Here is a 24,151-nt window from a genome sequence, read left to right on the forward strand (position 1 = left end):
CATTGTCTGCATCTCCTGCATTTTGCTACCCCATTCTATGCATCCTAATTCTTGCCTAATCGCATTATAATTGCCTTTGCCCCATCAATAACTCTTGACCTGTGGCATGTACCTATCCTTTTCCATCGCTACACTAAAAGTAATTGAGCTATGGTCACTCTCTCCAAAGTGCTCATCTACAACTAAAACAAACACCTGGCCTGGTTCATTACCAAGCACCAGACCCACTGTGGCCTCCCCTCTTGTCGGCCCTTCAATATACTGTGTCAGGAAACCCTCCTGTACATATTGGACAAAAACTGATCCATACGATGTACTAGAGTTATAGCATTTCCAGTCAATGTTGGGGAAGTTAAAGTACCCCATAATGACCACCCTGTTCCTTTCACTCCTACCCAGAATAATTTTGCCAATCCCCTCTCCCACCTCCCTGGAACTCTGCGGAGGCCTATATTTGAAAAATAACTCCAAGCAGTATGATCTCTCCTCCTCCGTTTCTAACCTCAGCCCATACTACCTCAGTAGACAAGTCCTCGTCAAAAGTTCTTTCAGCCACCATTGTACTATCCTTGACTAACAAGGCCACATCACCCCCTCTTTTACCACCTTGTCCGTTCTTAATGAAAGATCTAAACCCTGGAATTTACAACATCCATTCCTCACCCTGCTCTATCTATGTCTCCGAAATGGCCACAACATCAAAGTCCCAGGTACCTATCCGTGCTGCAAGCTCACCTACCTTATTTCAGATACTTCTGGCATTGAAGAAGACACAGCTTGCTGTCTGCAGCACATTCCTGTGACAGTGAAATCCTGTCCCTGTCCTCCCTACTGTCATCCTCCTGTGCACTGCAACTACACCTCCAGGTTCCCATCCCTCTGCTGAGCAAATTTAAACCCACCCGAATAGCACCAGCAAATTTCCCACCCCGGATGTTAGTACCCCTCTGGTTCAAGTAAAGACTGTCCTGTTTGTACAGGTCCCACCTTTCCTAGAATGAGCCCCAATTATCCAAGTACCTGAAACCCTCCCTCCCTGCACCATCCATGCAGCCACGTGTTCAGATGATATCTCTCTCTATTCCTTGCCTCTCAGCATCTACTCTAGATTCCCGAAATCCTACTTTACATCCCTATCCCTCTTTCGACCTACGTCGTTGGTACCTACATGGACAACAACTTGACGCTGGTCACCCCCTCCCTTCAGGTCCCCAAAGATATGATCCGAGACATCACAGACCCTGGCACCTGGGAGGCAACACACCAACCATGAGTCTTGTCTGTTCCCAAGAAGCCTTCTATCTGACCCTATTGAGTTCTATTGAGTTCCCAATGACTAACACTCTCCTCCTTTCTCTCCTTCCCTTCTGTGCAGCAGGGACAGGCTCTGTGCCAGAGACCTGGGCCCCACTGCATACCCGTGCTAAGTTTCTCTTTTCCCCCCACCCCGACAGTATGCAAAACTGTATGCATGTTTTTCAGGGGAACGACCATAGGGGATCCCTCCACTGACCTGTCTTTTTTCCCCCCCCTCGAACAATCATCCAACTTTCTTCATGCCAAGGAGTAACTACTTCCCTGTAACTCTTATCTATCACAGCCTCTGCCTCCCAAATGATCCAAAGTTCATCCAGCACCCGCTCCAGTTCCCTAACACGGTCTTGGAGGAGCAAGAGTTGGGTGCACTTCCTGAAGATGGACTTGGATGGGACGCTAATGGTGTCCCTCACCTCAAACATCATGCAGGAGGAACATTCCTCTCCCTGCACTGCCATCCCTGCTAGTTCCCTAGTCACAAAGTGAAAAAGAAAAGATGCTTACCTGATGTGTCCCTGTTCTTTAAGGTTAGAGGATGTGGTTGGGTGGGAGGCCCGACAAAGGTAGGGTCTCGGGTTTAGAAAACACTGACTTATATAGCTGGACCGAAATAAAAAGTAGTAGTCCCTCCTTACCCAGAAACCTCTGCTCTCTGATTTCAAATATAAAAGCTCAAATCGGTGACTCGCCACTTCCAGTAGGCCACTGGTCCAAACTCCCACTTTTCGAGTTGCTACTGCCGCTGAAAAACAAAAATGGAGGACCCCTGCACTCAAGATAAGTTTTTAAAGGTTCAAATCAGTCACTGCTCCCGGCAGGCCCCTTGTCCAAGCTCCCGCTCTTAGAGTTGCTGCTGCCGCTGAAAAACAGAAATTGCAAGAGTTATGTAAACCCTGACTTGTTTGTCTAGATTTATTTCTTGTTGCTTTCAACGTCACTGTCCATATCTGAAAATGGATCAGAGTTGATTATCCCAGTGAGTTAGGTGTTAGCCATGAATTGTGACATTTTACTACTTGGAAAGAGGCAATCAGTGCATCAAGCCAATGCCAGCTCTTAAAGCTGTTATTCACTTGTTTATTTTCATGCCTTTTTAGTTATTATAATTTTTACCTCTTGCCTCAAGTCTAGCATGGGTTGTGATTCTACCACTGTTTCCAGTAGGGTATTCCATATCCTAACAACCTTTGACATTTTGAAAATAAACCAAACATGATTTTAATGATTTGTTTTATATTTATCTTGTTTGCTTACTAACTTCTCAAACAAGCGGGTGTAATTTTCTTTATATATTTGTAATCTTTGATCATTTTTGATCTCCTAACCTTAAATGCAGCATCAGTGTCCCTTGTCTTCATGCAAATAAGCCTTTCATCCTTACTGAGGTGGCTGGCTGCTTTTTAAAGTTTAGAGTGCCATGGATATAAAAATGGGAAGGTGTGATAAATAAGATAGCAAAAACCAGGAAAAGTGGGATCATTAGCAATTGGGGTCAAACTCTCCGGTGGTTGGAGTCATACCTGAAATATTGGAAGATGGTCATAGTTGTTGGAAGTCAGTCATCTCAGCTCCAGGACATCTCTGCAGGGGTTTCTTAGTGCCCTACGCTCAACCATCTTTGGGTGTTTCATCAAAGACCTTCCCTCCATCGTAAGGTCAGAAGTGGGGATGTTCACCGTTGATTGCACGATGTTCAGTACCATTCATGACGACTCAGACACTGAAGCAGTCCATGTTCAAATGCAACAAGATTTGGACAAGATCCAGGCTTGGGCTAACAAGCAGCAAATAACATTTGCACCACACAAATGCTAGACTATGACCATCACCAATAAGAGAGAATCTAATCACTACTCATTGACTTTCAGTGATGTAGCCATCACTGAATTCCCCACAATGAATACCCTGGGTGTTATCATTGACAAGAAACACAGCTGGACTCCCCATATAAACACTGGCTACAAGAGCAAGTCAGAGGCTAGGAACACTGCGGTGAGTATCTCACCTTCTGACTCCCAAAAGCCTGTCCACCACCTAAAACGTTCAAGTCAGGAGTGTAATGGAGTAAACCCCACTTGCCTGGATAAGTGCAGCCCCAACATTTCTCAAGAAGCTTGACATCATCCAAGACAGAGCAATCTGCTTGATTGGCACTGCATCCAGAAGAATCTACTCCCTCTACCACCAACACTCTAGCAGCAATGTGCACTATTTACAAGATGCATGACAGCAATTCACCAAAGAGCCTCAGACAGCATCTTCTAAACCCATGACCACTTCCATCTAGAAGGACATGGGTAGCAGACATATGGGAGCACCACCACCTTTCAAGTTCCCCTCCAAGCCATCCACCATCCTGACTTGGGAATACTGTTCCTGCACTGTTGCTGGGTCAAAATCCTGGAACTCCCTCCCTAAGGGCATTGTGGGTCAACCCACAGCAGGTGGACTGCAGTGGTTCAAGAAGGCATCTCACCCACACCTTCAAGGGCAAGCAGGGATGGGCGATAAATGCTGGCCCAGCCAGTGACGCCCATGTCCCACAAAATGAATGAATAAAAAAAATGCATAAATGTCTTTTATATTCACAATTGTTCATTAGAATTGGAAAGGAGGAAACATTGGAGTTTTCCTCTCACATATAGCTGCAAAAACTAAATGAATCCAACTTCAAAACAGGCACTATCCATTTTAAAGCTTACGTGAGTACTTGGGTCTAAATTGTGGCTGTTTTCTCGATCTAGCCTCTCCCTTGCAATTGTTTGACCTAGCCTCAAAGGAAAAGTTGTATATTGTAGGTATTGGATGTCGTTCAACAGATAACGCTTCTGCCAAAGCCAGAAGATATTGCCTCCAAATCCCATTCAAGACATTTAAACACCAAAAACTAGGCTTGCAGAGGCTGCAGCTTTCTGGGCAAAGAATTAAACCCAGGTCTCATTGCGCCCCTCAGGTGGATGTGAAAGGTTCATGGCACTATTCTGAAAAATCTATTTGCTGAATGTGTAATACACTCCTCCTCATCTGCTGATTTGCTACCTGTAGGTTCACATACTTGTGAAGGTGGTCCCAGGCACCATCTTTTGTTCTCATTGACTGGTCCAGTCTGAATGAGCAATCCTTCACAGTACATAAGGGTTACATTGAAGCAGTATCCGTGTTTTTTGTTGTTTTCTGTGGGAAGTCTGCCCCATGTCCCATGGATTTGAAGATTTGTTGTAGAAGAACAGGAAATAATTCTTCTGAGTGCACCCAACAGCTACCGGGGCAAATAAATTCAACATCAAAAAAATTGGGAAGTGCCACAAGAGGATTTTTAAAAGGGGTATTCTAAAGTTTAACCCGCAATTCTTAGAAACTTTTTTTTTAATTTTAAGGATGTCTGAGAAATATGAAGTTTATGTATGCCTGCTTTGTTCTAGAGTGGATATTTTAGTGCTGCAGTTGTAATAGTTTTTGTTAGTACAACACTACTATGTGCTAAATGACAACTGGAAAGAGCTGCAGGTGCTGTAAATCAGAAACAAAACTAGAAATTGCTGGAAAACCTCACCAGGTCTGGCAGCATCTGTGGAGGGAAATCACAGTTAACATTTTTGGTCAAGTGATCCTGTCTCAGAACTAATGGTAGCTAGGAAAATGTCAACTTAGATGCAGAAGATAGGATTGGGGGAGGAGGTAAGGATTAAATGACAGATGAAGCTGGGGCCCAAAGAGAAAATAACAGTTGGATAAACAAAAGAATGGATAGCAATCTGGCTAGGAGGGTGAATAGCTATTAATGGGGACTATTAGTGGCAAAACTGACATTTTCCTAGTTACCAACACTTGACCTGAAACATTAACTCTGATTTCTCATCAGAGATGCTGTCAGACCTGAGCCTTTCCAGCAATTTCTGCTTTTGTTACTACTTAGTGCTTATAACATTTGTTCTTCAGCATGTTGACAAATAAATACAAAGTAATGTATGGGTGTTTGAAATCTGAAATAAAAGCAAAAAACACTCATCAGGAGGCATGCAGAGATAAATGGCCATTGTTTCACGTTTTCATCTTGCGTGTATTCTGAGTGCATTCAGAAGAATTGAGATTTGTTTTCCCCATGTTGTTTTGTAATAAATCTGTCATTAGTTCTGCTGGAGTTTTTGTTTGTTTGAAATTTTACTCATTCAGCTCTATTTCTCTCAAAAGATTCTTGTCCCAGAACTCTGTGCTATTCATCCAATCCCAGCTTCCTTATGGAGAAAGGCAGTCTGCCTTCCCAGTATTCTCTATCGACTGCACTGTTTGTTAACAGCGGAGGAGCTGAGAGCCCAAACAGCAAAGGAAGCCGGCGTGGGAATTGAAGCTCTCCCTTCAAACTTCAGGTATGTACGTTTATTAAAACAAGAAATTTTTGCAGTTCTCTGGAACCTCAAGTTCAGGATATCCCAAAAAACATCTCACGCCCTGTAAAATATTTTTAAGGCGTTGTCGTTTTTATAATTAGAAAATCCACAAATTGCTTGGTGTGTGAAAGACAATACAGTGATAATGGCTAAATCTGTATTGGCGATATTGAATGATGCATTAACACTGGGATAACATTTGTGCAATACTTTGAAATAATGCCCTGGGAGTTTTCTTGTTGCATCCACCCTTAGAAAACAGACAACTCTCAGACAGATTTAATCTCTGATCCCAAAGGAGGCTCCTCTGACAATTTTTTGCATACCCCCTCTACTGCACTGGAATGCAAACGTTGATTTTTGTTCAAAGGTCTGGAGCGGGCATTGAACCCAAAAAATATTCATTCTAATGCAGTTTCAATATTGCAGTAACCATTTTGATTTTGGCAATGACCATATTTGCAGATGCAAGAACATTTGACTGTGGAATAGAACATAGAACAATACAGCACAGAACAGGCCCTTCGGCCCACGATGTTGTGCCGAACATTTGTCGTTTGACCAATTTAGATCTAACTCTGATCCCACCAGCAACTGAATGGCATTGGATCTTGCATTATTCTCTTTTCCAAAGCTTAAAGGGAGTTGGAACTTGCATGTGTTGGGGGATTTTCCATCACAAGCTTGCCATCTGAAAATGGAAGCAACCTATGAGTTTCTGACTCTTGTCCTCAAATATATGCATTTTTCTTCTTTGCTTCCTCACACTCAATATTTTGTGTAGTTATCCCTGTCCCCCTCATGCTATTGGTCTATCTTTCTTTGAATTTTTCCCCTCAATGAAAGAGTTTTGCCACCTATTTTTTCTTTAAAGCCAGACTTCAATAAATAATTCCATTTTGTCACTTCTGATGTTTAGAAATTGCCTGTATGGTTATGTGGAGTGCACTGTAGTGTTTCTGGAAAATAAAATGATTGCTGTTGGTTTCAGGGGACCATTTACTGATGGAAAATGAAGAGACCAGTCATCTGGGGATACTAAGACTGTCAACCTATGCATATACTCTCTGGTTTAACAACTGAAATATTTTTTTATAACTCAAGATGCTCTAATTTTTGATTGATGTTATGGGGTTGGCACCCTGCCGCTATCCTGTGAGCCTTCTCTTGTATGATGTCTCTGGTGTTCCCCCTCTCTCTTTGTCTGCCTTTCAGTATTCTGTCTGGGAGATATGAGAGAACATGGCTTCAATCACTGGCTTGTAACTCCATGCTGATTCCCAAAATCGATGTTGTCAGCACTGAGATGTACATTATAACTTCCCACAAATTGTTGCCAATCCTAGCCTTGCCTTTGTGGGAACCTGTCTTTTTCTTTCCTGAAAGGAAGGAAATGAATGGATACTCTGAACTGTCAAGGGTGTTGAAGCCCGAGCTGATGTGGGAAGTGAAGATAAAGAAATTAATTCAGGGTAACTCTGTAGCTTCACTTGCATCTCAATCAGTGTGTAAATATCTGGTGATCTGCCAGTATAACCACAACCTACAACTAACATTTTAGTTTTCAAAAGTTCTAGGAAGACTTTTGATTTCACTTCCTCTGCCACATTCCACAACATTTTCTGTTTTTGAACTCCTGGTCCTGACATTGTTTTCAAAAAACACATGGTGAAATAAGGTGAAACCAGATGTGAAGGAGAGAAAAAGGGAACTGGTGGACAAATGGCATATGGTGGTGGTGGTTACAACCTAGTTGAAAGCATACAGATGTAGCAAGCAATTGGCAAAATTTCTGTTTATTTTCCTTTTTATTACAAGGAGATTGATTTGGAGAAGAAAGTAAAATGTTTCACTGCATTTATATATTTGGGGGGACTACACGTTGGGTGCTAATAGCAATTTTTTTAATTCCTGCTATCGGGGTATAATCTTCTAAGGAGGCAAAATTCTATATTCTCCATGCAATGTAACAGATTGAGAAGTGATATCATTAAAATACATACTGGCTAGGGAATCTACAATAATTTCAAATTTAAGACTGAGTTGAGAAGGAATTTTACTGATGGTTGCAGGGCTTGGAATTCTCTGTCAAAGGCTGTGGATGCTTAGTCATTGAAAATATTCAGAGCAATGATTGAAAGATTTTCATGTATTTAGTGATAGGTGGAAAGAATAAGAAAGTGGATTTGGGCTAGAAGGTCTTACCACAGTGTAAGCTCAAAGGGCAGAATGGCTCACCCCAACCGGTTTCTAATATTCTTGTCCTTTTGGCCAGGAAATTGAATATGAGTGATATCAATAGGAATAAATTGAAAAGTGAATATTTATTGTAAAATAGTAAACTCTATTTTAAAGTAAAATGAAAAAGATAGCATGGCATTTTTAAATTTCTTTACCTTGTAAATTTACTCATTTTAGTTTCTAATCAGTCTATAAAGTTGGGCATGTCCAAATGTATATTTAAGATCTGTAGGGATTTCCATTTAGAAGTTCCTGAAACAACAATGCTGTTCTTTTGAAAACCTAGGAATCTTAACTTACAGCATTTGGAAGTATCAGATCACATTGTAGTAAGTGTATTTGGACCAAGCATCACTGCATTTGACATAGGAGATGAAGTTCAAATCAGGAATGCTGGTAACAGTCCAGGGTAAACACCAGCAACGCAACAGTTTTTACAGTGATTATTGTATTATACAAAATAGCAACTCTCTTGGGAAGGAATTTACAGGGCTCTAATCTAATAGAGGGGGTTCAGACTTCCTAAAACCGTGAAGGCAACTATTAAGTGGTTTATAACGTCATCTGAACCCTGAGATTCGATTACCACCTTGAACTTAGTCCTTAGTGTCTGATTGTGTAATGTTCAAGGTATGCTTTTAAAGTTTAAAAATGCTAACTTCTGTTGGTGACTTTGTCTCATTTGAGGGGATTTCATCCATGTGACCTTGTGCCGTTTTTTTTGAGAGTAACTTGCAGTAAGCTTCAGGGAGGGTCTATACATAGCATGTGTACAGCTTGGCTTGAGGCTGTTAACATTATGTCATCACAGACTGAAGATTGTATTACAGCAAAATCCTGACTACTTATATAAATGTTTGCTCACTTAAGTGATTGGTTGGACTGAAGTATCCCTGCAGGTTTCAGCAATTGCTGTGCCAGTCATCTGAAGGCTGAGAGTTCACTGAACTTTGTTGTGAAGGCTGCAGCTATTATCAAGTGTTCTCCATCACATACTGCGAGTGATAAACAAAAAGATTTGTTTTCTTTGTATTTGAAGTGTGCTGTATAATTGCTGATGTCTAAACTGTAGTCTAAGAGCCTGATAACCCTGGAGGCAAATCAGTTACTATCACTGTGTCCCGCAACCCCTGTTCACTGGAATATTCAATTTCATTTTTGTAAACTTGCAGATTTTTGCAATGGACTGTTGCTTCATTGATGGATAAGTCTGACAGTAGGACATCATGACCAGTTGGTATCGACAGCTTGATATGGGCTTATATAATTAGGTGTATGGCCCTAAATGTGGCCAAGCAAACTTAATGACTTGGAATCAGGAGGCGAATGAAAAAAAAATGGTATACTTCTATGGAGCTGGTTTTGTAAAGTGGGCAGAGCAGCATTAGTTCAAGAGCTGAGGTAGACTGCCTGACTCTAGCAACACACAACAAATTCATTAACTGCACAATGCCATGGTGAAGATTGCAAAGCTGAGTTGCATTCTTTTCTTTATCCTATAAATCTTTCTGAGAATGAGGATCTTGAAATGAGCTTGGGCGGCACAGTGGTTAGCACTGCTGCCTCACAACGCCAGAGACCCGGGTTCAATTCCCGCCTCAGGCGACTGTATGGAGTTTGCACATTCTCCCCGTGTGTCTGTGTGGGTTTCCTCTGGGTGCTCCGGTTTCCTCCCACAGTCCAAAGATGTGCAGGTTAGGTGAATTGGCCATGCTAAATTGCCCGTAGAGTTAGGTGAAGGAGTAAATGTAGGGGAATGGGTCTGGGTGGGTTGCGCTTCGGCGGGTCAGTGTGGACTTGTTGGACCGAAGGGCCTGTTTTCACACTGTAAGTAATCTAATCTAATTTAAAAATTGATGAAATGAGTCTCCAAGCTTAACTAATAGCGTGCCACAGGGATCAGTGCAGGGACCATGCTATGACTTGGATGACAGAAGTGAGTGTACTATTGCTAAGTTTACAGATGACACAAAAATAGGTGAGAAAGCAAGTAGTGAGGCTGGCAGGGTGTGCAGATGGGTATAGACAGGTTTATGTGATTGGGCTAAAATATGGCAGATGGAATGTGATGTCGGGATGAATAAAGAAACTGAATTTTGGATCAGGGATTTGGGAATCATAGAATCCCTATAGTGTGGAAAGAGACTATTTACCCCCATCAAGTCTGCACTGACCTTCCAAAGAACGTTCCACCCAGACCCGACTCTTCCCCTGCATTTACTATGGCTAATCCATCTACCCTACACATCCCTGGACACTAAGACAGTTTAGTATGTCCAGTCCACTTAAACTGCATATCTTTGGACTGTGGGAAGAAATCAGAGCACCCAATGAAACCTCATGCAGACACTGGGAGAACGTCACCCAAGGCTGGAATCGAACCTGAGTCCCTGGCACTGAGGCATCAGTGCTAACCACTGAGCCACCCTTGTGCGTGAATCAAAAAAAATGTTGACTTTGAGGTTCAGTGGATAATAGATCTTTGTTACAAAGGGATTGGAGTACAAAATTTATGGATGTTTTGCTAAAATTATACAAGGCACTAGTCTGAATTTAATTGGAATACTGTGAACAGTTTTGGTCCCCTTTATCTAAGGAAAGAAACTGCAGAATGATTCTGTGAAACCCTTTCCCCCTTTTAGGGTGTGATGCTGTCTAATTTATACACTAGTTAAAAAACAGCAAGTAATAGCCATCTAATCTCAAATTATGGAGTTGAGGAAGTAACAAAGAAGATTGATGAGGGCAGAGCAGTAGATATGATCTATATGGACTTCAGTAAGGCATTCGACAAGGTTGCCCATGGGACACTGATTAGCAGGGTTAGATCTCATGGAATAAAGGGAGTACTAGCCATTTGGATATAGAACTGGCTCAAAGGTAGAAGACAGAGGGTGATGGCGGTGGAGGGTTGTTTTTCAGACTGGAGGCCTGTGACCAGTGGAGTGCCATAAGGATTGGTGCTGGGTCCTCTACTTTTTGTCATTTACATAAATAATTTGGATGTGATCATAAGAGGTACAGTTAGTAAGCTTGCAGATGACACCAAAATTGGAGGTGTAGTGGACAGCGAAGAGGGTTTCCTCAGATTACAACAGGATCTGGACCACATGGGTCAATGGGCTGAGAAGTGGCAGATGGAGTTTAATTCAGATAAATGCGAGGTGCTGCATTTTGGGAAAGCAAATCTTAGCAGGACTTATACACTTAATGGTAAGGTTCTAGGGAGTGTTGCTGAACAAAGAGACCTTGTAGTGCAGGTTGTTAGTTCCTTGAAAGTGGAGTCGCAGGTAGATAGGATAGTGAAGAAGGCGTTTAGTATGTTTTCTTTTATTGGTCAGAGTATTGAGTACAGGAGTTGGGAGGTCATGTTGCGACTGTACAGGACATTGGTTAGGCCACTGTTGGAATATTGCATGCAATTCTGGTCTCCTTCCTATCGGAAAGGTGTTGTGAAACTTGAAAGGGTTCAGAAAAGATGTTGCCAGGGTTGGAGGATTTGAGCTATAGGGAGAGGCTGAACAGGCTGGGGCTGTTTTCCATGGAGCGTCGGAGGCTGAGGGGTGACCTTATGGAGACTTACAAAATTGAGGGGCATGGATAGGATAAATAGACAAAGTCTTTTCCCTGGGATCTGGGAATCCAGAACTAGAGGGCATAGGTTTAGGGTGAGAGAGGAAAGATTTTAAAAGAGACCTAAGGGGCAACTTTTTCACGCAGAGGGTGGTGCGCGTATGGAATGAGTTGCCAGAGGATGTGGTGGAGGCTGATACAATTGTGACATTTAAGAGGCATTTGGATGGGTATATGAATAGGTAGGGTTTGGAGGGATATGGGCAGGTGGGACTAGATTGGGTTGGGATATCTGGTCGGCGTGGACAGGTTGGACCGAAGGGTCTGTTTCCATGCTATACATCTCTATGACTACTGTAACCAGGAATTAGGTATTCTCATTTGTAGATCCTTACTGAGAAATCTGACTGTCTTATCAGGGCTTTTTTTCAGGACACCACTGAGATTGAAAAGTATAGATGGCATCAAACATAGGGGAAAGACCACCATTTCTCCAACTTTTGTTCCCGAGTTAGAATATAAAAGTAGTGTTAGTATGATAAGCTTTGCTTTCAGTAGGATAGTGGTAAGAAATGGCATAGCGAATCATCATACACTTGAGCAACTCAGAGGTCATGAATTAAAATTCAGTCCAATAAATATAGTTATTTAGAGTAAATAGGATTTCAACTGGTTCATCAATGTTCTTCTCATAAAGGAACATACTGTCCCTCTCCTCCCTGGCTACATATGACTCCAAACCTCAACCAGTATAGTTGACTTGTAATGGTCTATGAATCCTTGATATAAGTTTAACAATTTTGCTCCTAAATTTATAAATATGCTTCAGAATTTCCCTTTGGGAAAGTTACTTTTATTTTTAATAACATATGCCGATGTTTTCTCCAGAATTTGTTTTGTTTCGTAAACTTATGATCTCTGTTGTGTTAGGTATCCCAACCTAGATTTTGGGTGGAAAAAATCTATAGACAGCAAAGCTTACATCTTGACAACCAGCTCCTGTACAGATGAAAATGAGACTTACTGTATGCACAGCACAACTGTAGCCCCTGAAGATGCTGCACATCGAGGTGCTATCAATGAGCCCCCCTTCATGGAGAACCTTCTTCAACCGTCTCTGAACAGCAAAACATCTACCAAGAGTCTGTCACCCAAAAAGTTCTTCAGTGCTGACAAAGTCACCAAGAGCACAATACCAGTAAATGGCATAGTTTGTACCGAAAATCTAACCAATGGAAATGCTGAACTGCTAAACAAGGGTTGCATTTGCCATCAAAATCAACTTAACTCCTGCAGGCATGACTTACTCATACAACCAGCTACCTCAGTTCCCGTGCGTAGTACACACCACAGAGAGAACCAGCCCAAGCCCCAAGTTGAATGTAATCTACAAAGTAATAACCTAGACGGAATTACTAACAAATCTACCTCAGATTGTTGCTCAAAAGAGGCAGTTTCCTGCAATTCCTCAGAGCCTCTGGCAATTCCGCAATGGATTTTGGATTCGGGCAGTTGCCCCCCTGGCATATATACAACCGAAACCCTCGGCCCCAACCCCGGTCTGATTCTCCAGGCTTTGACGTTGTCAAATGCTAGCGACGGGTTCAATTTGGAGCGCCTGGAGATGCTTGGTGATTCATTCCTAAAACATGCTATCACAACGTATCTGTTTTGTACGTACCCTGATGCCCACGAAGGGCGGCTATCTTACATGAGGAGTAAGAAGGTGAGTGTTAAATCTGTAACTGTTAGGTCGTGTGGGTTGAAAAGCTTTGTGTTATAATTTTAACTTCTTACCTTTTCAATATTTGTCTTCTCCTTTTTGTTATCTTTCTAATACAAGCACCTGAAAGTTCAAGGATGTTTGAATGTGTAAGTAGTGTTATAAACAGGTACTTCACATCATTGAGAATTAAAATCCAGTGTCCGTGCACTTTAGATAAAACTGTTTTGCTTTAAACTTGCTTATTTCTCGCATTCAACATCATCTCTGCGAAAAAGAATGAAATAACATTATATGTGGCCCCCTGTTAACTGTTAGAAAATAGTAACTCTACAAGAGATTGACATTTTTAATTAATTACAGGCAATCCCTCTCAATTTGCCTGTTTGCACTGCTTTGTAAAACTATAAGCTCATATTAAAGCCTATAGTGTATAGAATCTGGAAAGTTGATTTTGGAGGCAGGAATAAGTTGCTTTTTGTCTTAATTCCGCTCGGTTGTCTGTTTCTTAATCAGACTTTGAATGGTGCACTGTCCTTTTGATATACCATCTCGGCACGTATTCTTTGATTATACTGACATGGTAAATTTTGATGACTAGGAGAAAGTGAGGACTGCACATGTTGGAGATCAGAATCGAGAGTGTGGCACTGGAAAAGCACAGCAGGTCAGGCAGCATTCATGGAGCAGGAGAATCGACATTTCACATAATCCCTTCATCGGGAATAGTGAAGGGCTAATGCCTGAAACGTCGATTCTCCTGCTTCTCGGATGCTGCCTGACCTGTGCTTTTCCAGCACCGCAGTCTCGACTCTGAATGTTGATGACTGTTCTACATGAAGGGTATTACAAGCAAATTGTATCTTGTCTTTGTGAACATTTTGGATTAAGAGTCAGTGGCATTCAGTCAAAGAAATCTTCCTTTTAATCCTTTTTTCTCTGGGACCGAAACAACTGTTTTTAACATTTTACTGTTTGGAAAGAGACCCTTCAGTCCATTGTGTCCATGTCAGTTATCATGTACCTAACTCATAGTCTTGTATGCTATGATATTTGAAATGTTCGTCTAAGTGCTACTTAAACGTTCCTACCTCTAGCACCCTTTCAGGCAGAGAATTCAGGTAATGCTCCCTCTACTTGACAATATTCTTCCTCAAAACCATTTTAAATCTTTAGCTGAAATTGGTATCCCATGTTATTGTCTCTTCTACTAAGGAGAAAATAAATCTTATCTATACACCTCATAATTTATGCACCTCAATCAGGAGCCCCCCTCCACCTTCTCTGCTTTAAGAAAAACATGTGAAGTTCCCTCTGCGCTTCCTTCCACCCCTCCTGACGAAGGAACACTGCTTGAGATTTCACATAAACCTATTGGACTATAACCTGGTGTCACATGACTTCTGACTTGAGGAAAGCAACCTCAGCCTATCTAGTGTCTCTTCATAGCTGAATCAGGCATTGGTGGTGACAATCACTCAACAGATTTGATTGTCCACCTGGGAAGCTGTCACTGGTCATGGGTCTGTGCTTGACTGATGAGCCCAGTTCTGGAGCAACTTCTTCGACTGCTCACTTTGCAAGTGTTTTTCGAAGGTGGAATTGGTCCTTGCATGCATTCCTTTCTTTTCTTTTCTGTTCTCTTGTTGCTATGTGTCTCAAAGAATTGTGATCCTTCATGTTGGACTTATCTCCAAGTCAGTTTCTTTTGAATGAGGATCTCCCATATGTTGATATCCATGAAGAAACGCATTATAGAAGTCTCAAAACACTTTTTTTTTTGTCCACCACTCGTTTGAGCTGAGTGAAGATGGTTTACTTTGGTAGTCAGAACTCGAGCATCCTGAGCCTGTGGCTAGCCCAGCGGATGGGTTTTGAATGGTGCTTTTGGCTGCTTCAAGGATGCTGCACTTAGTATGCCTGTCCTCCCAGCTAATACAAAGAATCTGTCTGAAGCAGCACTGAAGTGGTGAGTACACATAGACCAGGTTTTGGAGCAATGTAGAAGAGTCGGAAGGCTGACTGCCTTATGCACAAGGTTCTTGATATCAGCAATAATGTCACAGTCACCAAAGACACTCATCTTTAGCCATCTGAGGATGGTACCTACAGACCAGTGTGGAGATTTAATATCGCATCCAATGTCAGCCTTCGATAAAAGGTAGCTTGTCAGGTAGGAGGAATGTTCCACATTTGGGAGGATTTCTCAGTTGATCTTAATGGAGGGATGAGCCAGAATTCGACCTGGAATAGGTTGGTAAAGGATTTGCATTTTCTTGAGGCTGAGATCAGTTTTTTGGTATGTTTTGGAATTAAGTGAGGCTGGAAGATGCTCTTCTGAGAAAGCAGAGATGATATTGTCATCCGCATGCTGAAATTCCACAAGTGAGGTCAGTGTTTTCTTCTTGGCTGACCAAAGGTTTTGACTCCTTCAATTGGGAAGTACTATGAAAGATCCTGCCAAAGGATGTCCAGTGAAATTCACCAAAGTCTTCTGTCTCCTCTGTGATAAGATGTTGGTGATGGTCCTCACCAATGGAAATATTAAAGAATCCTCTTGAGGTCAAGCAGTGTTTTGTCATCACCTCCATCCTTTTCTCTATCTTCATTGCCGCCATTCTTCTTGTCGGGAACAAGCTTTCCAGTGGTGTGGGCATTGTCTATAGGATGGTTGGAAAACATTTCAACCTCAACCAATTGAAATCCAGCCAAGCAACATCCTGGTGGATTCTCCCACACCCCAGTTTAAAATCACATCTTTCCTGTAATGTAGCGATCAGAACTGCACACAGTACCCCAGCTGTGGCCAAACCATTGTTTTGTACAGCTCCATAATAACTGCCTTGTTCTTGTGTTCGATGGCTCAACTAACAAAAGCAAGTATCCCAATGGATCCTAACCACCCTATCTACCATAACTCCTGCCTTCAAGGATTTATGAATATTAATACCAAGGTCCCGCTGATCCTCAGTACTTGTTAAGGTCCGACCATTCATTGTGTATTCCCTAGTCTTGTCAGTCCTTGCAAAATGCATCACTTCTCATATTTTAGGATTAAGTTAGTTACTTTTCTGCACATCTGACAGCCTGTCTATATCATCCAGTAGTCCAAAGTTTTGTTCCTCACTATTTACCATACTAATTTTTGTCATTTGCGATCTTATTAATCATACCTCTTAAGATTTCCAATCAAAAAAACAATCTTTGACCATCCTCTGCCTCCTGCCACCAAGCCAATTTTAGATCAAATTTACTAAATTTCCCATGTGAGACCTTGACAAAGGCCTTTCTGAATTGAGTGTAGAAGTTGCACCACCCTTTATCAACATGCCTCACTGTTGTCTCAAACAAAAAGCTTAAATTAGATCTATTAGTCATTATCTTTCCTGACAAAGCTAAGCTGACTATCCTTCCTTCCTTGTCTCTGCAAGTGTAGATTAATTCTGTCCTTTAAAGTTTTGTTCCATAGTTTCTCCACCACTGGTGTTAGATTCACTGGTCTGTGGTTTTCTTACTTGACCCAATCATTCTTCTTGAACTGTGGTACTAAATTATCTCCAGTCCTCTGGCACCTCTTCTGTGGCCAAAGTAATTTGAAAATTAACGCCAAGAGCCTCTGTAATCCCCTTCCTTACATTCCACAACAATTTGGGGTGCATCTCATCAGGGTCTTGAGATTTATCAAATATTAAGCCTGTTAAAACCACTCATTTCCTCCCTTTTTGATGCTATTTCGTTCACCTCTCTGATTTCATTACCTATATTATCCTTCTCTGTAGTGTGTAAAGATGTAAAGTATTTATTTAAAACCTCAACTTTTGTCTTCTGACTCGCAGATCCCGACTTTGGACCCCAGTTGGGCCCTACTCTCTCTGCTTGGTTATTCTCAACAGTGATGAAAGTTGCAAAGTTCTTACTATGGTGTCACTTTGAAACATGAATCATTATAACATTTTGGAGTTTTGAACACTTTCTTAATCTTGTAGGAGCACAAAAATGGCAACTTTAAATGAGGACTTTTTAGGGAGTGCAGAAGTGCAGCGTTTGTACAGAGAAGAGATGGAAAGAATAAAAAGACCATGCTGTTGGTGGGCACACATACTGTGTTCACCAGGTTAAGATGCGTGACCAATATTAATTGCTGGCATTGTTAATGTTGACAGCTACCCTTCACTTTTTTGCTTTGTTCCAGTATACACGGACTTAATAAAATGTGGTGGAAGATGGAAATCCAACTGAAATAATCCAACTTGTAAAAAGTTTCAATGATCCAACAGAGAATTTGTTTTGAACTTTCCTCCTCCAACAACTTCTTTGAATCTGTTCAATTTCCTGAATTTGCACAGTCACATTTTATTCAGTACTAACTGAGAATGCTGTTCTTTCAAGTATACACTTTTCATTTAGTTGCATCAGATATGAGATGTTGGGAATGAAGTATGTTAGCCCTCTTAGTCCTGGCTTATGGTGCTGTAGGATGAGAAGATACTGCCTCTTTATTCAATGTTATTCCAGTAGATGGCCCTCACTTATGAGATGAATCAGCTACACCATTCTTAAAAGCTTGGATCCTGAACTTGCAGCTGTTTCCTTGAACAAATGTTGAAATGTTGAATTCCAGCTAATGTGTCTAATTTTTAAGACTTATTTTAAATTAAAGCAGGTTATCGGCCTTTTAAGAAATAAATAGCCCTGTTGAAATGACAGGTACTGCTTAATTGTCACAAGCCAGAATCTGGGCGTGTGAAATTAGTTGTCAGGTTTCAACATTGCCTGTCATCGTCTTCCTGCAAAAGCCTTTTTACACTCATACAAACATTGCTAGCAACAATTAACCCTGTCTGTCGTTTTAAATTGATAGACCCTAATAGAAGGGGAGATGGAGAGGATAAAAAAAGGCTTTTGAAGCATATTCAGCCACACGACAGGAAAATGTATGGAAATCAGATTTGGAGAATGCTGGAAAAATCCCATCTGTTCTAAACTGTCAAAAAAAATCAAATGTCATAACAGTAATTATTATTTTATATGTGAAATGCAATACTTTTAAAAGTCTCGTCACTTGTATTTTTTTGTTTGAGTTACTGGATGATTACAGAGTCTGCCCTCATCAATCCGGTGGAGTCTTCTAGGTGTCACCATAATGACAGATTGTTAGAAGCATATTTATACATTATACTGTAATACACTGGAATAATGTTACGAAGCCCGTGTTCTGACAGAATAATTTCAGATTGGAGAGAATATTGCAGTGTTAATTATTTCAGAGTGTGGAACCGTAAAGAATAAAATGGATGATTTAGCAGGAAATGTGTTCTAAATTATATTGTTGTAATTGCAGCTGTTTCCTTAATAAATCAATTTTAAAGAAAATAGAGAGGGAGGCACCTGGAAAACATTACTAGTTTCTGACTAAATAGCCACCTCTGGCTCTAAATGTGGCTAGTGCGTGCTGCTGTTAATTGATGCACTGTACAGAATTGATGTAGCCACTCTGATACAAAGTCAAATAAAAGAGCAAAAGGCTACATTCGGGCGCACTTCTGGTCCATAAAGATCTGCAAGGAAAGGACAGGTCAATTGGTCTAGGTAACCAATGGACCTGTAGCCTAATCCAGCATTTTCTCTTTTCTTGATTTTCAAAATTTACAGTTTTTATTATGATATTGTATGATTTTTACCATATCATAGCTCTTATAGTGAGAAATCCGTGAGCATAACTTGAAGTTGTCCACTATGTCAATTAAAAATTCTATCGGCCAAGAATCTGTGCAGTCGACCTTGAACTGATTTGTTGATTTACTTCAAACCCTGTTTTTGTGAGTCTTTATTTTTAAAGCTGTAGAGGGTATTTCTTGGTGCATCATGTTCTAACTTGAGTATTTCAGGTTACACAAGGTTAAGTGCTGGGCAGCTTTTTTTGTTGGAGTTTTGGCCATTGTGTCACTGACATTTCTGTCTCCTTTGCTGCTCAATCTGAATATTTTTAATACTTGCTATTCTTGTGTTCTTTGGGAATTGAGGGATAAGCAGGTTTGAACAATAGGAAAGCTAATGTTCCCGGTTTATGAGATTGGCGAGGAGCTTCGTACACTGGCTGTGCTCTTTGGCTGTTCGAACCTTAAGGTCTGAGTTGTCCAAGAATTCCTCAAGTCGAACCTTATTCTTCACTAGACTGTCCTCATATAAAGACACTTTAATAGTCCGAGAGGTGGTTTTATCCCTCCTAATATCTCTCCCTTTTAGCTTGATATTTTTCTGCATTGTATGTATTCTATAAATGCAAGCTATTAATGTGAAATCATAACTGTTTACAATCTTATATTTATATTATTCCCTTGGAGACATCTGTGACAAAGACTTTGTGCCCTATTAAAATGGTGTATGACTGTTTTACAATCCATGAGACATTATGCAAACCTTCAGATACAGTCATTCTACTTTATTTAAGCATTGTTTGATTCTATTTAATGAGACTTTGTGAAATTTATATTTTAACATTTGATATACACATAAAAGTGACTCCGCTTTAAAGGGTTTAATATCAGTGTTTACTTAAATTAGGAACCTTCTTCCCATTTCAAACGTCAAGAGTTTTTAATACTTCATCTTTTTCCTCCTCTCTTGCCCAGCTTGTTCTCCTTGCTTATGATCCTATTCAGGATTGTTGACATGTTTTAAAAAACAATCTCTATACCCTGCAATCAACCAACAGAAATATGCCAAAGGTGTGGCAGCATCTGGGGAGACAGAATCAAAGTTAACATTTCAGTTCTGATTTTACTCTTTTTGATTTGAAACTCTGTTTCTATCTCCCAGACGTTGCCAAATCTGCTTGGTTTCTCCAGCACTCTGGTACTCTGCTTTTCGTCATGCCGAAGATTTCCTGGTTGTTAATAAAAAGTGAACTTTTATTGTCTTTAAAGAGAAGCTAAACAAACCAAATGTTATTAATTGAAGAGTAAAGCTTATGCATGTGTTGTAAACTCACATCTACTCACCCCAGTAATCACCATCGCAAAGTTTGAGAGGAGATGGTGGTAATATCACTGGACCAGTAATATTCTTTCAAATAACAAAGTAAGCGATTCAGTTCAAGCTCAATTAGTGATGGCTAGTAAATGCTGGTTTTGCCAGTGATGCACATGTCCCATGAAAGAATTTTTAAAAGGTTAAGTTTCCTTATCTTATGAAATCTTGAAGCTTCATTCGCATTCTCTGGAACTAACCCTAAAGTTATGCCATAGCTCACTAGAGTTTACTTTAATTTTCCTTAATGTTCCAGCTGTTCGTCTGTGATAGATTCCAATGTGGTTTTTTTTGGTTTGACTGTGTGACCTAAGCTGACCTCATGAGTGCAATTGCTTCATCTGTGGTACAGGTTATTGTCAGATATCCAACTGCCTTCCAAGCTAACTGCTGACTGATTTCTATCACAAGGCTCTGAGGGCCACTGTAGATTCTTCCATTAGATCCAGCTAAAGTAAATCTTCCAGCTGTTTTTTTAAATCACAAGATCCAAACTGACAGCCCCTTGTGCATTCCATTTGGTAATTTCTCTGCTTGAAATGCAGGCCTAAATTACATTGTCTTCCTCTTGGCTCTCAATCCAATGAAATGCATTTTCATCAAAGCAAACCTCTAACTGTTTCTGTCTATTCCCAAATCAAATTGCCCTGTTGTCAGTCAGAGAGACCTAGGGGTGAAGGTACATAGTTCCTTGAAAGTGACGTCCTAGGTAGACAGTAGTGAAGAAACTGTTTGGCATGCTTGCCTTCATCGGTCAGAACGAGTTGGGCTGTCATATTAAAGCTGTACAAGGCAAGTTGGTAAGGCCACGTTTGGAGTACTGCGTAAACTTCTGGTTGCCCTGTTACATGAAGGATGTTATTAAAGAGGATGGAGTGAAAAATAGATGTAAAAGAATGTGACATAAACTGAAGGGTATGAGTTTAAGAAGAGGCTAGATAGGCTGAGACTGTTTTCCCTGGAGTGGCAAAGGCTCGGGTGACCTTAAAGCTTTGTAAAATCATGAGCATAGATAAGGTTAATGGCCCGGGTCTTGTCCCCAGGCTAGGGGAGTCCAAAATTAGATGGCATAGTTTTAAGGGGAATGGAAAGATTTACAAGGGCCCTGAAGGGCAATGTTTTCATACAGAGCGTGGTGGTATATATTGAACAACCTGTCAGAGGAAATGTGAGAGACAAGTAGAATTATGAAATTTAAAATACATTTGGACATGTACATTAATAGGAAACATTTAGGAGCATATGGGCCAAATGCAGGAAAATGGGACGAGTTCAATTTAGGAAACCTGGTTGGCATGGATGAGTTGGGCTGAAGGGCCTGTTTCCATGACTCTGTAAATGAACCTTTTGGTGAAAGTGAGGACTTGCAGATTAGAGTCGAGAGATGCTGGAAAAGCACAGTAGGTCAGGCAGCATCAGAGTAGGAAGGAGAATTGACGTGTCAGCCAAAAGCCCTTCATCAAGAATGGGGCTGGGGGAAAGGTTGCTGAGAGTGCGATAGGTGGGGTTAACTGTGATAGATCAGAGAGGAGGGTGGAGTGGATAGGTGGGAAGGAAGATGGACAGATCATGAGGGCAGTGCTGAGTTGGAAGGTTGGAACTGGGATAAGGTGGGGAGGAGGGGAAATTAGGAAACTGATGAAATCCACATTGATGCCATGGGGCAGGAGGATCCTGAGATAGAAGATGTGTTCTTCCTCCAGGTGTCAGGTGGTTAGGGAGTAGTGATGGACACAGCCCAGGACCTGCGTGTCCTTGGCGGAGTGGGAGGGGGAGTTGAAGTGTTCGGCCACGGCGTGGTAAGGTTGGTTGGTGCGAGTGTCCCGGTGATGTTCCCTGTGAGTAGGCATCCTGTCTCCCCCTATGTAGAGGATACCGCATTGGGAGCAACCGAAACAGTAAAGTGTGGAAGTGCAGATGAAATCTTGGATATGGAAGGCTCCCTTTGGGCCTTGGATGGAGGTAAGAGGGAGGGTGATGTGGGTGAAGGTTTTGCAATTCCTGCTGTGGCAGGGGAAGGTGAGAGAGAGACAAGAGTCGCAGAGGGGAAAGTGGATAGGGGTGGGGAGGGAAATATATCTCTAATGGTGGAGTCCATTTATCAGTGGCGGAAATGGCGGAGGAAGATGCAGTGTATATGGAGGTTGATGGGATGGAAGGTAAGAACCAAGGGGGTTCTGTCCTTGTTGCAGTTGGAGGGGTGGGTTCAAGGGCAGAGGTGCAGGAAGTGGATGAGATGCACTGGAGGGCATCATCAATCATGTGAAATGGGAAATTGCAGCCTTTAAAGAAGGAGGCCATCTGGTGTGTTCTGTGGTGGAACTGGAGACCTTTGACCAAGTCTCTACTCAGAATCGATATCTTACACCCACTCTCTTATCAGGTCCACACACCCATTTCTCAAGCAGAAATTCAAATGGAATCCATTTCACATCTAACTTTTCCCTTACTTCTGGAAAGTCATAACGTATGTTTCTAATGGAGTCTTATGACATTTTTTCCCCCAGAATTACTACATTTTTAATGGAGATAACAATAGACATCCTGACTCTATTTAAAAAGTCCATAAATCTATTATTCAAGTTTGTTACACTATTCAACTCTGTCTTTGAAAGATAAACAAGCTTATGAGCTTGTTTGAATTGCATTTAAATCAGGGTTGTTTATCACTTTCTCAATCTTTTACTGCATTTAAAATGTTAATTCATTGGATTATAAATTATATCCAACAATGATAAAGCATTTTAACAAAAATCAATACAATATGACCAGCACAACACTAATCCTCCTGAGTCACTTACACAATTACAGTGGCTTGCAGCAGGGATATATGCTGGCCCCAGTCATATTTCCCACCATCTTTGTCTACTGCAGTATCATACTAGAAGAAGACCTTGAGGAAGGTTACATATGCTTTCAAATTGTTGGAAGTCTTTTTGACCTCACAAAGACACAAGAAACCTAATGCATGAACTACATTTTAGTTCTGATAATTGCACCATTCTGGTTCACAGTCAGTCAGACTTGCCCGTTTAATGTGTTTTTCTGAAGCAGCCCAACTCTTTGAGTTAAGAATCAATTTAAAGAAAACTGAAGTTTTGCATCAGTCTGGAGCTGCAAAATATATACTGCCCAGCATTGTCATCAAGGGAATCAAGCTGGAATTCGTCAAGCAGCTTACCTATTGGGGAGTGTCATCTACTTCAATGCCAACATGGACAAGAAATTTGAAATTAGGCTTTCAAAATCAAACAGCACAGTTTGCAGATTCTACAAACTAATGTGAAGTAACTACCGCTTCAGAGCTCGAGATGTACAAAGCATTAGAGCTCACCTTTTTTTTTTGTACGACACCAAATCATAGTTCCTGCACCATTGTCCTGTACATTTTTTAGACCACTTCTATCAGTACTGTCTCTGCAGCATCCTCAAGATCAGCTCACAAGACTACATCACAAACATTGAAGTGCTAGGAGCTGGCTATTGGTGAGCAGAATGGAGGGACAAGTACTCTTGTTACGGACTAGACTAATTCCCCTCAAAATATGTCAAGGAGACAGACGACGCTCATAACTTTTTAGGTTATTTAAAGGCAAGTGCAAGGCACTGTGTTCCAGGTGTGATTTGTTTGGTCTACCGCTAGCCTTTAAGCAAAACACATTTTAACTGTATTGTAAGAATTAAGTGCAAACAACAAAAAAAGCATAGCCATATTGAAAAATGTAATAAAACAATATATCATTTATCTACTAATCAACTGTTCCAATGTAGTTGCATCCTATGACTCCTTTGGCAGAGCTATCTTCTCCAGGGCAGGAGAAAGGAACACTTAAAGAAACCATCTAGCAGCAGAGAGAGAGCTTAAGCTTTTTGCAACAGT

The 24,151-nt window shown here is 41.1% G+C and overlaps 1 protein-coding gene across 7 annotated transcripts in view; it reads left to right on the top strand.

Annotated features, from left to right (window-relative positions):
- Window positions 1–24,151, top strand: part of dicer1 (dicer 1, ribonuclease type III) — a 188,320-nt gene that overhangs the window by 141,953 nt on the left and 22,216 nt on the right. For 6 of the 7 annotated variants that reach the window (XM_043696920.1, XM_043696916.1, XM_043696915.1 and 3 more), the window contains 2 exons: window positions 5,509–5,684; window positions 12,450–13,245. In XM_043696920.1, coding sequence (XP_043552855.1) covers window positions 5,509–5,684; window positions 12,450–13,245 — 972 coding nt within the window. Of the gene's footprint in view, window positions 1–5,508; window positions 5,685–12,449; window positions 13,246–18,103; window positions 18,533–24,151 lie in introns of those variants that run through there. The other variant, XM_043696921.1, reaches the window with a different exon arrangement.

The sequence above is a fragment of the Chiloscyllium plagiosum genome, chromosome 10 (genome assembly GCF_004010195.1).
Source record: "Chiloscyllium plagiosum isolate BGI_BamShark_2017 chromosome 10, ASM401019v2, whole genome shotgun sequence".
In the NCBI taxonomy this organism is placed as follows: Eukaryota; Metazoa; Chordata; class Chondrichthyes; order Orectolobiformes; family Hemiscylliidae; genus Chiloscyllium; species Chiloscyllium plagiosum.